Source organism: Vicugna pacos, chromosome 34, assembly GCF_048564905.1.
Source record: "Vicugna pacos chromosome 34, VicPac4, whole genome shotgun sequence".
Lineage (NCBI taxonomy): Eukaryota > Metazoa > Chordata > Mammalia > Artiodactyla > Camelidae > Vicugna > Vicugna pacos.
The window spans coordinates 15,012,039-15,024,348 of NC_133020.1; the positions used below are offsets into that span (position 1 = coordinate 15,012,039).

Consider the following 12,310-nt stretch of genomic DNA (forward strand, 5'->3'; position numbering starts at 1 on the left):
ATTTTTACTTGACATATAATGCCTTATAATTTTTTTTGTTGAAGTGTAATTGACATAATGCCTTACAATTTTTGAGGTATTTTCACATATGTTGTAATTCTTACAGCAACTCATTGAACAGAAAAACATGGCTATAACCTTATTTTAGAGTTGAGCAGATTTTTACTCAGAAAGGTTGAGGGCCTTAGTTAAGATCAAGTGACTAAATAGTGTGAGAACTGAGACTAAAACCAATCTTGAAGGTCCTGCTTTGACCTGTAGAGACCCAGGCATCCTTCCATCCACAAGAATAGGTTATAGTTAGGATTGTTTTCCTGGCAGAGCGGAGAATTTTGCGTATCTTTATCAAATGCTTCATTGAAGTCAAGTCTCCCATGCTACCACCGTGGATGACATAGAAAAACAGGCTTAGGTGGCTGTGTCATTGGGTAAATTCATAAATGGTTTGGTAACCAGCGTGCTGATTAGTGGTACCTCTTCAACATATAAGTCTGTTTTGTATGAGATAGAGGCAACAGGCTGATCAAATCTTTTAATGATACAGGGCTTAGGGTAACTGTGTTTCATATTTGCCATTTTCTTTCTTTAAGCTCCGACTACTTTCCTGCTCTTCAGCCAAAAGAGCGCCATCAACCGCATGGTGATTGATGAACAGCAGAGCCCTGACATCATCCTTCCTATCCACAGCCTGCGGAATGTCCGGGCCATTGACTATGACCCACTGGACAAGCAGCTCTATTGGATTGACTCACGACAAAACATGATCCGAAAAGCACAAGAAGATGGCAGCCAGGTAGTTCAGAGTTCATTTCAAAATCCATTTCTTCTGCCTAGTAACTGGGCTAACCAACCATCCTATGTTATTAAGTCTTGATTCTGCTTACGTGTGTGTGTGTGTGTAAAACCAAAATTCTGGATCTAGCAGCTTTTTTTTCCCTAAGGATCTTTGAGTAAACAATTGTTTGGTAATTCTGTTGGAATGAAGATTATGTTAAAATAATTTATGCTCATATATCAGAATAACTTTGTTACTCCCACTCATATCCATTTATATATATTTTTGTGTATATATATATATATATAGTTATTTAATGACTCCATTTACATGGAGTGTAGGAAGCTTTGAAATCAAGTAGACCTTGGTTCTGATCTCAGCTCTCTCCCTCACTAAGATTCTCTTTTAGCCAAAAGGAATATAAAGCACTTAGCCCATTACCTGTTAAATAGTAGGCACTCAGTAAATAACAGTTCTGTTACTAGTTAACTGTCATTTAAGAGGCTCAGAGGATAGGAAAATACAACATAATCTCAGTAAAATGAAAAACATCTAAGATATGTTATTAATCCAATTTTTTTTTTGTTTTGGTTTTGGTAAGTATTATTTGGTTGACTGCAGGATGGGAATGAAAATATTATCAGCGTATCTGTGTTTACATTGTAGTCATGGTTTACATACCACTGTTTATACTTCTTTGCTTTCTTTCTGTGTCCAAGCAATTTTAGACCAGGATTCTATAAATAATTGTCATCTTCTCTTTAATAGTAATGTTAAGTTGGATTTTGAATGTGTTAACATTTAGGAAGATTAGATTACTAATTTTTTGTATGTTTTATCTGACAAAAAAACACCAAGGAGATAATGTATTTAGGGAGTGGCTGAGGGATTATTTAGAGATACAGTTATAGCGGTATGTCATAAAGATGGACTTTATACTATGTGATGCCAGGACTTACATAGTTGATAACTAGTTAACAGAAATTATAGCTGTTATTATACATCCAAGGTCAGAGCAAGGTCATTTGAGATAGCTTCAGTAAGGAGTGTTATCTTAGAGATGCCGAGTAAATAAAATAAAAGTTACTCAAATAAAACAGACGAACAGAGGTTCTCTTTTTGCTTGGCTTTTTTTAAAAAAAAAATTCTTTCTTGGTGGATTTGAGATTTAGAGAAAGAATTGATTGATGGATGTGGTTTGTAGCCCTAATTGCCATTGTCTCTAGAGCAGAATTTCTCAACTTCCGCACTCTTGACATTTTTGGCTGGATAATTCTTTGTTGTGGAGGTCTGACGCATACATTGTAGGATGTTGAACAGCATTCCTGGCCTCTACCCACTGGAAGCCACTCATAGGTGTGGCAATCAAAATGCCTCCAAACATTGACCAGTGCCCCTGGTTGAGTACTGCTGTTTCCAGGTATTTCTAGAGTGTGGTTCTAGCTACAGTTGTGCCTAGTTTACAGGAGACAGCTGTTACCTTCTCGCTCTCATCTGTAATCAATGCACTATCAGGTTCTTAGAGCAACTGATACGGCCTCAGCTCTCTCTTCTGCTTCATGTCCAAATAACCAAAGGGAACATTTGAAATGCCTGTTAGTAAAGAAGCACATTACCCATTAAAAAAAGATTTCACTAAGAAGTATCCTTGAGACTTGAGAGTTCCTTCTCAGGTATGTTACCACATAAGTGTAAGTATTGTGAGTGATCTCTGGGCCGTCTGGCTTGGAGTCTAATTTTCTGTGTGTTTCTTTTTCTTTCCTTAGGGCTTTACTGTGGTTGTGAGCTCAGTTCCAAATCAGAACCTAGAAATACAGCCCTATGACCTCAGCATTGATATTTATAGCCGCTACATCTATTGGACTTGTGAGGCCACCAATGTCATTAATGTAACAAGATTAGATGGGAGATCAATTGGAGTGGTGCTAAAAGGCGAGCAAGACAGACCTCGAGCCATCGTGGTAAACCCAGAGAAAGGGTATGTTACTAGAGTGGCATTCAGATGTCTTAGCATCTGAAACCTCAGCAGCTTTCCTTTTCAGCCCATTAGTTGCTTACCTTTAAGTGTCCTGTGCTCCACTGAAAAACGTGACATTCTCCATTCACCTGCCCCTGCGTTTTCTGATATTCTTGCCTTCTTAGATTTTACTGCCTAGAATTTCTTTCCTTAGTCACTACTGCTTTAGTTCTAATTTCTACCCATACCTTCAAGACTATTTGACCTGCATCGTCCACCATGAAGCTTTCCTTGGTCTGCTCCACTCCCCAGGTGTGACTTTCCCTCTCTCAGATACCCACCACTCTGTGCATCTCTAGTTGTACTCATCCTTTCCAATTTACTTTATACTTAATTGTTTTTCAGTCTTATATTTTCTACTAGACTTTACGTTCCATATAGTGTCTTCTTTGTGTTTGATAAATAGTACTTGTGTCTGAATTAATGATAAGGAATTCAGCAGGGAAAGTAGCGTACTTCAAGAGTTAAGGAAAGAGATGAACTCCAGAAGTTAAATATAAGAAATGATTCATGTGTGACTTATTTTCAGTTATAAAATAGACTCATCAGAGAAGAAATTTAAAATTTTGTGTCTAGGTTTCTCTGATTATTCCTATTTTATTTTATTTTTTGTTTTGTATTATTCCAATAATATTTCCAAGTGTAAGTATGCCTGTGTCTAACACTTTGTTTTATTAATCCATGAAAGTTAACTCTCTAAGAACTTCTGTATACCCTTTGTTACTGTTACTGAAATTAATAAATGTATTCCATGGCCTTTTGAATAATATATTCTAAAACATTCGAACTAGAACTTGAAAATATGATTCCACATCCCTTTGTCTTAATCGACAAGAATATTCTCATTTTGTGTGGTTTCTTACTTTGGTAAACTTACTGTTTCCTCCTTTCTCTTCAGGTATATGTATTTTACCAATCTTCAGGAAAGGTCTCCCAAAATTGAACGAGCTGCTTTAGATGGAACGGAACGGGAGGTCCTCTTTTTCAGTGGCTTGAGTAAACCAGTTGCTTTAGCCCTTGATAGCAGATTGGGAAAACTCTTCTGGGCTGATTCAGATCTCCGGCGGATTGAAAGCAGTGATCTCTCAGGTACTCAGGAAATGTGTTTCTTTATTTTGATTTGAGTTACTGAGATGACTCATCAATAGCATTTGTATTTTACTTCTATTGTATTATTTTTGTACACATTTCTTTACAGTTCTGTTCACTAAAAGTAGTCAATATCCAGTTGTCCGGGAAGTACTTTTCCTTGAACGATCAACACGATTATTCCGTCTCTTATCTAGTAACTTGCCAGTTTTATTGATATGGGCTCTGTAAATAGTATATTTCTTTCTGTTGTTGTTTTTTGATTTTGGGGGGCGGGTAATTAGGTTTTCTTATTTTTTTAAGGGAAGTGCTGGGGATTGAACCCAGGACTTCATGCATTATCTAGGCATGCACTTTATCACTGAGCTAACCCTCCCCCTCATTGTAAATAATGTATTTCTAATACATCGCTTCTCCTTGTCTGATATTTCTGCTCTATGTTGCGTTCTTATTATCTCTGGCCTGAATTCTAGCCCATGATTAGTCTCCTTCCTGCTGATTCCTACCCCCCCATTGAAAGTTTACAGTTTTTATCTTAGTTTTCTGAGGCATGGTTTGTAATCATATCACTACTGTACTGAAAAAGAAAAAACTTCAAGGTAGTCTCAGAACCTGAAGGAAAAAAGTCTGGTTGAACACTGAAGTTGCTCATTTGCCTTTCACAAACTCATCATCAAACTCAACTGATCTTAACATTCCTGGTGTGTTTTAACCAAATTAAATAATTTGTTGGTCTTCAGATGCACTTTTACTTTCTCATTTCCTTGCAGTCCTCTGTTTCCAATCATAGTTAATTCCTCTACCTCTGATTTTTGAGGTCCAGATACTCTGTGTGGCCTCACTAGTGATCAGGGAAATGAAGTTAAAATAATACACTATTTATATCTATCAGAGTCATTAACTATGAAGTTGATTATACCCAACATTGGCCGGCACGGTAGAAACTGGCATGCTCTTACGTAGTTTTGTGGAAATGGAAATTGGTGAGACTTCTTTGGAGGGCAGTTTGCCCATAAATTTTTCCCTTTCAGATAACTGTCTTGTAGAAATACTGACCCAGTTATACGAGGGTATTTTCTGAGCATTATTTGTAATAGCCTATCACAGAGAAATACATTTTAGCATATCAAGTATACGGAATATTACAGTCATTCCAAAAAAATGAGGTAGATCTTTGTGTACTGACATAGAAGGATGATTTTTTTTAATTAAGTTGTTTATTAAGATTTAGTTTTGTTTAAAAGTTAAAACTGTGTTATATATATATACACACATACACACATACACACATACTTTATACTTTATTTACTGGCAGATTGCCTCCAAAAATGTATATGTACTGTTAAGAAACATAAGGATATGTATGTTTTTATATTCCTTGAGAGATATGCAAACAAATGTATCTTGAGAAAGGTCTAGAAGTTTAACTTACTGGTATGTTAAGAGTATTTATTTCTGTATCATTTTAATTTTTATATGTTTGAATGCATTTGTAACTTTTTTAAAAACTAAAAAAAAAAATCTGTCTTTTCAGTTTCAAATGCCTCCCTTCCACTGTGTCTTCTCTGATTGTGAATAGTCATACACACGCTTATGTGTATGCACATCCCTGACATAATATATTATTTCCCTTATCTAATCACCTGTATCTTTTATATCCCCTCTTATTTATATAATAGTTATTTAAATCAATGTTTTAACTCTTACTAATGTTGAAGGTGGGTTTTCCCCTTTCCTTTTCTCTTTTTCTCTTCATTTATGATACTTATTTTTTGTTATAAAAGGTTACATATTCATTAAAGACAGTTTAGCATATAGAAAAAGAAGCAAATCAAAACACTGCCATTAAAGGGGAGGGTATAGCTCAGTGGTAGAGTGCCTGCTTAGCATGCATGAGGTCCTGGGTTCAATCCCCAGTACTTCCATTAAAAAATAAATAAGTAAACCTAATTACCTCCCCCCATAAAAATAATTTTTTTAAAAGCCCTATCATTATTAATGCTTTAATGAATTAACTTCCTTTTTTTTCTTTGCATGCTTTTTTCCCCCACCCTTCATTATGAAATGATTCCAACACACAGAAAGTATAGAATTTCTGCCATACAGCTTTGTCAAATCTTAGTATTTGGCCATATTTGCTTTTGAACCTCCTTTTCCCCTTTTCTCTCTTGGAAAAATAAAAAACATTAAGGAGAATTTTGAAGCCCTTGTGTATCCCTCCCCAATTCTGTTTTCTTCCTTCTTTCCCCACAGGTAACTTTTGATGTTTTTTTTTTCCATGCATATTTTGCTGTATGTGTGTATGTATTTTTTTCCATGTATACTCACACATATATTTAAGCTTTTTTTCACTTTTTAAATTTAATATAGTCTTATGTATTCTTATGTCACTTGCTTTTTTTCAGATATATCATGGTTTTGAGATGATCCCTGTTGATCCACAAATCTATGTCAAGTTATTTTCAGTGCTGAATAGTATTTCATTGTATGATCATTCTATAGTTTCTCTTTTCTGCTATCTAAACTGCTATTTCCCATTTTTTTTTTTTTGCCATAAAATCAGTGCTGTGGAGGGGGTGGGTATGGCTCAGTGGTAGAGTGCGTGCTTAGCATGCCCAAGATCCTGGGTTCAGTGGTAGAGTGCGTGCTTAGCATGCCCAAGATCCTGGGTTCAGTCCCCAGTACCTCCATCAAAATTAAAAAATAACCCTAAAAAAAAAATAAAACCCCTAAAAAATCAGTGCTATGGTGAATATTCTTATGTTCATATTTGAATATTTCTTTGTGGCCTAAACCTCATAGTGGTATTGCTATGTAACGTGGTATGTACATGTTCAACTTGAATAATTATTTCAGATTGCTCTCCAGAGTGATTATATCAGTTTAAAATCCCTACAGAAGTATATTACTTGGTATTATTAGACTTCTGAATTTTTACCAGTCCAATAATTTTAAAGGTGTATCTCATTATTAATAAAATTTGCATTTCTCTATTTTATATTGAGGTTAATGTATTCATTATTCATGTTGCTTTGAATTGCTGTTCATAGTTTTGCCCACTTTTCTATTAACTGATTTCTAGAATTCTTTAGTCAAGATACTAATCCATTATCAAGTTACATGCATATTGGAGGAGAATTGTTATATTTAAAGAAGTCAGTCTTTTCATTCATGACTGTGGTGTATCCTTACATTTATATGTCTTTTCTAATCATTTTTAGTGTATTTTTATACTTTATAGGAAAAAATGTATATTACATTAATCTTCTTTTGTGATTTTGTGATTTACCTTTTCACTCTCCCAGTGGTGTCTTTAGATGAAAAAGAAGTTATTTTTAAAGCAATACAGTTTATTAATTATTTCCTTTATGATTAGTGCCTTTTATGTTTAAGAAATCTGTGCCTACTGCATAGTTACAAAGATATTTTCTTGTGATTTTTCCTAAAATTTTTCTGTTTAACTGTTCTCATTTTAGATCTGTAATTCATTTGGACTTTAATTTTGTGTATGGTGTGAAGTGAAGTTAAAATTTTTCTTTCCACATCATTATGTAACTCAACACCATTTCTTTTTAGAAGAACATCCTTTCCCCACTGTTCTCTACTTTCACCTTTGTTATAAATGAAGTGATTGTATTTGTATGAGTTCTTTCTGGACTCTAATGTTCCCTTGGTCGCTTTGTCTTACATGATACTATATCGTCTTAATTATTAAAACTTCATAACAAAGTTATCTTGCGGTGTATGTCTTTAGTAGTTCTTCAAGATTACCTTGGCTGTTGTTAACACTGCATTTCCATATACATTTTAGAGTCAGCCTCTGAGTTTCCACCAGAAAGAAAAAACCTGCTAGAATTCTGACTGGGTTTGCTTTGAATTTATAGATCAGTTTAGGGAGAAGTGTTATCTTTATAATATTAGTCTTCTAAGCCGTAAACGTGGTATATCCCTCCATTTATTTAGAACTTTAGTATACCTCAGTGTTTTATAGTTTTCTTTGCAGAAGTCTTGCCTGTTTTTTGTTGGAGTCATTCCTTGGTATTTGATGGTTTTGAATGCTAGTGGTAAAGAGTGTTCTAAATTTTTAATTTACTTTTGGATGTGGCTGGAATATTGTTTCCTTTCTTCCTTCAGTCTGGTATACTGAGCTTGTTCCCAGGGACCTTGCTAAATAGGATTTTCTATGTTACAGAATCATTTGTCTACAAATAAGGGAAGTACTATTTCTTCTTTTCTAGTCCTTTTTCCTTGTTGCCTTATTACACTAACTGGGACTCCTAGTATAATATTGAATAGAATAATAGAATCCTTAGATTTTTTGTTTCATTTTGTTTTCGTTTTTCATGATTTGGGGGAAAGCATTCAATACTTTACAATTAGGTTTTACGTTTGCTAAGATTTTTCTGTGGATAACTTTTAAAAATCAGATTAAGGGAGTTCTCTTCTGTTCCTAGTTTGCTAGAATGAATCAAACTTGGCATGATACATTATCCTTTTTATATATTGCTGGATTTGATTTGCTAATGTTTTGTTTAAGATGTTTACATCTGTGTTCATGAGAAAGATTTTACCCCATAATTTTCCTTTCTTATAATACGCTTGTTGGAGTTTTGCCATCAAGGTTACATTGACCTCATAAAAAGAAATGCTTCCCTTTCTTCAATTTTCTGGAAAAGGTTAGTATAATGTTAGCAGGGTTTTTTTCCCCCCTTCCTTATATTTTCACAGATAATCATACCCTTTAGTCATGGAATCTCTTTCTGCTTAGTATTTTCATCTTCTCACAGAGCCTTTTATCCTGAGCTGCATTTAGTATATGTTTATTTTGTTGAATAAATAAGCACGTCTTCTCATTGTGGGTTCCAGTGTTTTGTAATTGCCATCAGAGTAGGTCAGGTGCTTATCCTGTCTGGCTTCCTGCAGCAGCAGTGTTACCTCTCATTTTCCCCTGTTGTCCAGCAGAAGCCATCCTTCTGCTACCACCAACTGAAGTTTTGTAGTCACTCTCACTGTTTTAAATTTAATTTTAATTTTCATCAAAGTAATACATGTAAATATAGAAATCAAATGGTTCTACATGGCATATAACAAAAAAACAAGTCTGCTGCTCGGCTGCTTCCTCCTCTCAGTTCTTGCTCGCAGAGGCATCCCTGATGGTTTAAAATAGCTTAGAGTTATTTTAAAGTAACCTAGTTAAAACTGCTGCTTCTTGGTTCTGCAGTTGTAGACATCACATTTAGACTTCTTTTGATGGAAGATAATGATTTTGCCATCTTAAACCATGTATCCCTAAAATACCCATATGAACTCTCCTCCCAGTCTCCCAGCATAGTTATATCAAAATTTTTAGGTTCATAATTGTTTATTACTTATGGCTATGAAAATATTGCCATCAGCTACACTTCCTTCTGTAGCTTTTTTCCTCCCTGAAATTAATCTTGTCTAATGTAAATATTGTTTCAGTGTATACAGATGCATTGAGCAATCCATCTTTTTTTTTCCAGTTGAAGACATACCTTCTGAGTTTCATCATCTTGCGCCAGTCTGGATTTGCTTGCTTTCTTGGCCGGCTTCCTTTCACTGTTATCCAGGGAGTGTACTTGTCAGTCTCCTTGGTGCTGAACCTACTGTTACGCAGGTTCTATTTCTTTGGTTAATTCCTTTTTCATAATAGGATGTATCCTCTTCTGGCTTCTTGAAAAGAGGCTCATAGGAATTTAAAATTCTTGATCTGTTGTCTGTTTTCAACTTATAAGTTCTATATCACTTTTCTACTCCTCTGTCCTATTTGTCCTCATGGGTTTATGCCTTCATTTTTTCACTATCACCTGAGTAGATTTTTAAGAAGCAGCATAAGTAAACTTGAGTTTAACCCACCATGGGGGTCTGAATGTTGACTTAGGCAGTACCTTCTCATCCACAGTATCTCCCCACATTTCTCCATTTAGTAAAACTTGGCTTTGTGCTTACCTCTTTCCTGGAACTTCACCTGATATTTCCAAAGTATTAAGTTAATGTCTTTCTTCGATTGAACCCATCACTTAAGAACCATGAAAAAGTTTTATAGATGTTGAATGACTATTAGGAGGAAGACAGAAGGAATGAATGTATTTGCTCTTTCTGAATAAGGGAGACTCACAGAGGGTGGGGAGTGGGGCATAGATTTCACCACACTGTGTGCAAGAACTTTCTCATGGTTCAGCAGTAGAATAGGTTGCCTCTCCACAGTCTGGGTGGCTCTGTGTCTGGGACTTGTAGAAATAATGTTTTATTTTGAAGTAAAGCTTGAATCAGGTAACCTATGAGTCATTTGTCCTGTGCTCTGAGTGGCCAGGTGGATGAGGGTGGTGTTCTTCACAGATGCTTTGGGCATGGAAGGCCAAGAACACAGAGCTCCTGGCCCACTACCACTGCTTCATCCAGAGAAGTACTGTTGTTATGTGTTTTATAAAAATGTTAGAGATTTTCATAAAATTTAATTTGAAAAATGGACTGTGGTTTAAAAAATGTTTTGAAAACTGCTCTAAGTTCTTTTCTACAGTTCTATGAACTGAGTATTTCTTGGGCCCTTGCTCTTGATTGCACTTGAATGTCTAGTCTGTTACCTGCTTTCTGGTTTGTATATGTCTTTTCTCCTCAGAATGATTTTTAAGTTTTGTGGTAGAGAGCTTATCATATTTTCCTTCTCAGTAGTTTTGGAATTTAACTGGTTTTTAATAAATAGCTATTGAATGTGTGACTTGACCCACGTGAATCATTTCTGCTGAATGTTCTCCATTCCAAGGTGCCAACCGGATAGTATTAGAAGACTCCAATATCTTGCAGCCTGTGGGACTGACTGTGTTTGAAAACTGGCTATATTGGATTGACAAGCAGCAGCAGATGATTGAAAAGATTGACATGACAGGTCGAGAGGGTAGAACCAAAGTCCAGGCTCGAATTGCTCAGCTTAGCGACATTCATGCAGTAAAGGAGCTGAATCTTCAGGAATACAGTAAGTACTGCTCATTGCGAGATTCATATTTGTTGTAAGAAATTCAGGTAAAATTAGGATGTATTTTGTGTCTTCTTACCTCTTTACCTTAAAGATTTTCATGCAGTTTAATTAGTTTTGCCTTTTTTTTTTAACTTTTCATGTTTTTAAAGCCTTTTATTAAGTATCTTTTCTCCATAAAAGAGGAGTAGGAGAAAGGAATGGTCTTGCTCATTTAAGAAAACTTCCCCAGGTACAGCATAGACTCTGCTTGTCATGTCTTCTCTTTCTCTCCTTCAGACCCTTTAAGAATATTGGTATAAAGCATGGATTTCTTTTGTCCCATGTGCACAGCCCCATGGTTTCAACAAAAACAAAAATTACATTTATATAGTGATGAATATAGTTATCATGGGAATAAACTTATTCTTAAGCAAAAGCAAAACGAACTAAAAATTTAGTGTATAAACTTAGAGAAGAGTATGCTTACTAAGTGCTTGCTTTTTCCCCTCCTGGATAAATTTTTTAATTCTCAGCTGAGGAGAGTGGCCATAAATTATTATTTTTTTTATCTTATTAAAAACTTTTGAAAGTGACTGGTCATCTTGGCCTAGTTAATATAATTTATATATATATGTACATTCACTCTTGTTAATATGTGTCTGTCATCAGATATACCCTCATAGCAATCACTGCTGTAGGTCTTACATGATTATATCAGGAATGCAGATGTTAAATGGAAGACTAATAAGAGAACTGTTGAAATTCCTTAACTTCTGGGCACAATGCTTTTGAAACAAACTGGAGTATGAAAGGAGGATAGAGGACTGAGATCACTATAGCTTGTTCATTGGTTGTCACTGTTTGTGAGCTTAGAAGTTAAGTTAGAGGTGTTTGAGATTTTTCTAGAAAGTCAGAATTGTCATTCTGTGTTACAACATGCAATTCATACTGAACATTTAGTAGAAATAAGGTAGTGATGATACAGTGGCTATTTATTCAGTTAAATATATAAATATTTCACTGCAGAAAAATCTCAATGGAGATTTTCAGAATTTCAGGGGGAGTATCTTTTTTTATAATTCAGCATTTAAATATGGTTTTATATTTAGGAAAACTTTTTTTTTTAAATTTCTAGTAACATTAAAGAAAATGAATTTGTTGTTTATCAAAAGTGTCATGGAATTAAAAGGTTGAGAAACATTATTCTGTAGGTTGTACTTCTGATATGAGGACTAATGTCTGTTTTGGGGCATCTGTGCTCATTTGTGATAGCAGACGCCCTAAATCTCATCAACATACACTGAAGCAGGACTGATGTGTAATTGAGAAAAGAGGTAGATAATAAATGGGTGGCTACTTCAGATGTTGGTATTCTGAGATGACAGCTGTTAAGCTGCTTTTGACACAAGCTAAGTAGAAAAGTCAAAGCAATGATTTCATTAAATGCAGCTTA

The 12,310-nt window shown here is 35.1% G+C and overlaps 1 protein-coding gene across 3 annotated transcripts in view; it reads left to right on the forward strand.

The window, feature by feature from the left end:
* LRP6 (LDL receptor related protein 6) overlaps positions 1 to 12,310 on the forward strand; it is a 126,089-nt gene that overhangs the window by 93,653 nt on the left and 20,126 nt on the right. For all 3 annotated transcript variants that reach the window (XM_015235650.3, XM_006199867.4, XM_031670661.2), the window contains 4 exons: positions 591 to 793; positions 2,542 to 2,753; positions 3,691 to 3,881; positions 10,666 to 10,875. In XM_015235650.3, the coding sequence (XP_015091136.1) occupies positions 591 to 793; positions 2,542 to 2,753; positions 3,691 to 3,881; positions 10,666 to 10,875 (816 nt within the window). The remainder of the gene's footprint in view (positions 1 to 590; positions 794 to 2,541; positions 2,754 to 3,690; positions 3,882 to 10,665; positions 10,876 to 12,310) is intronic.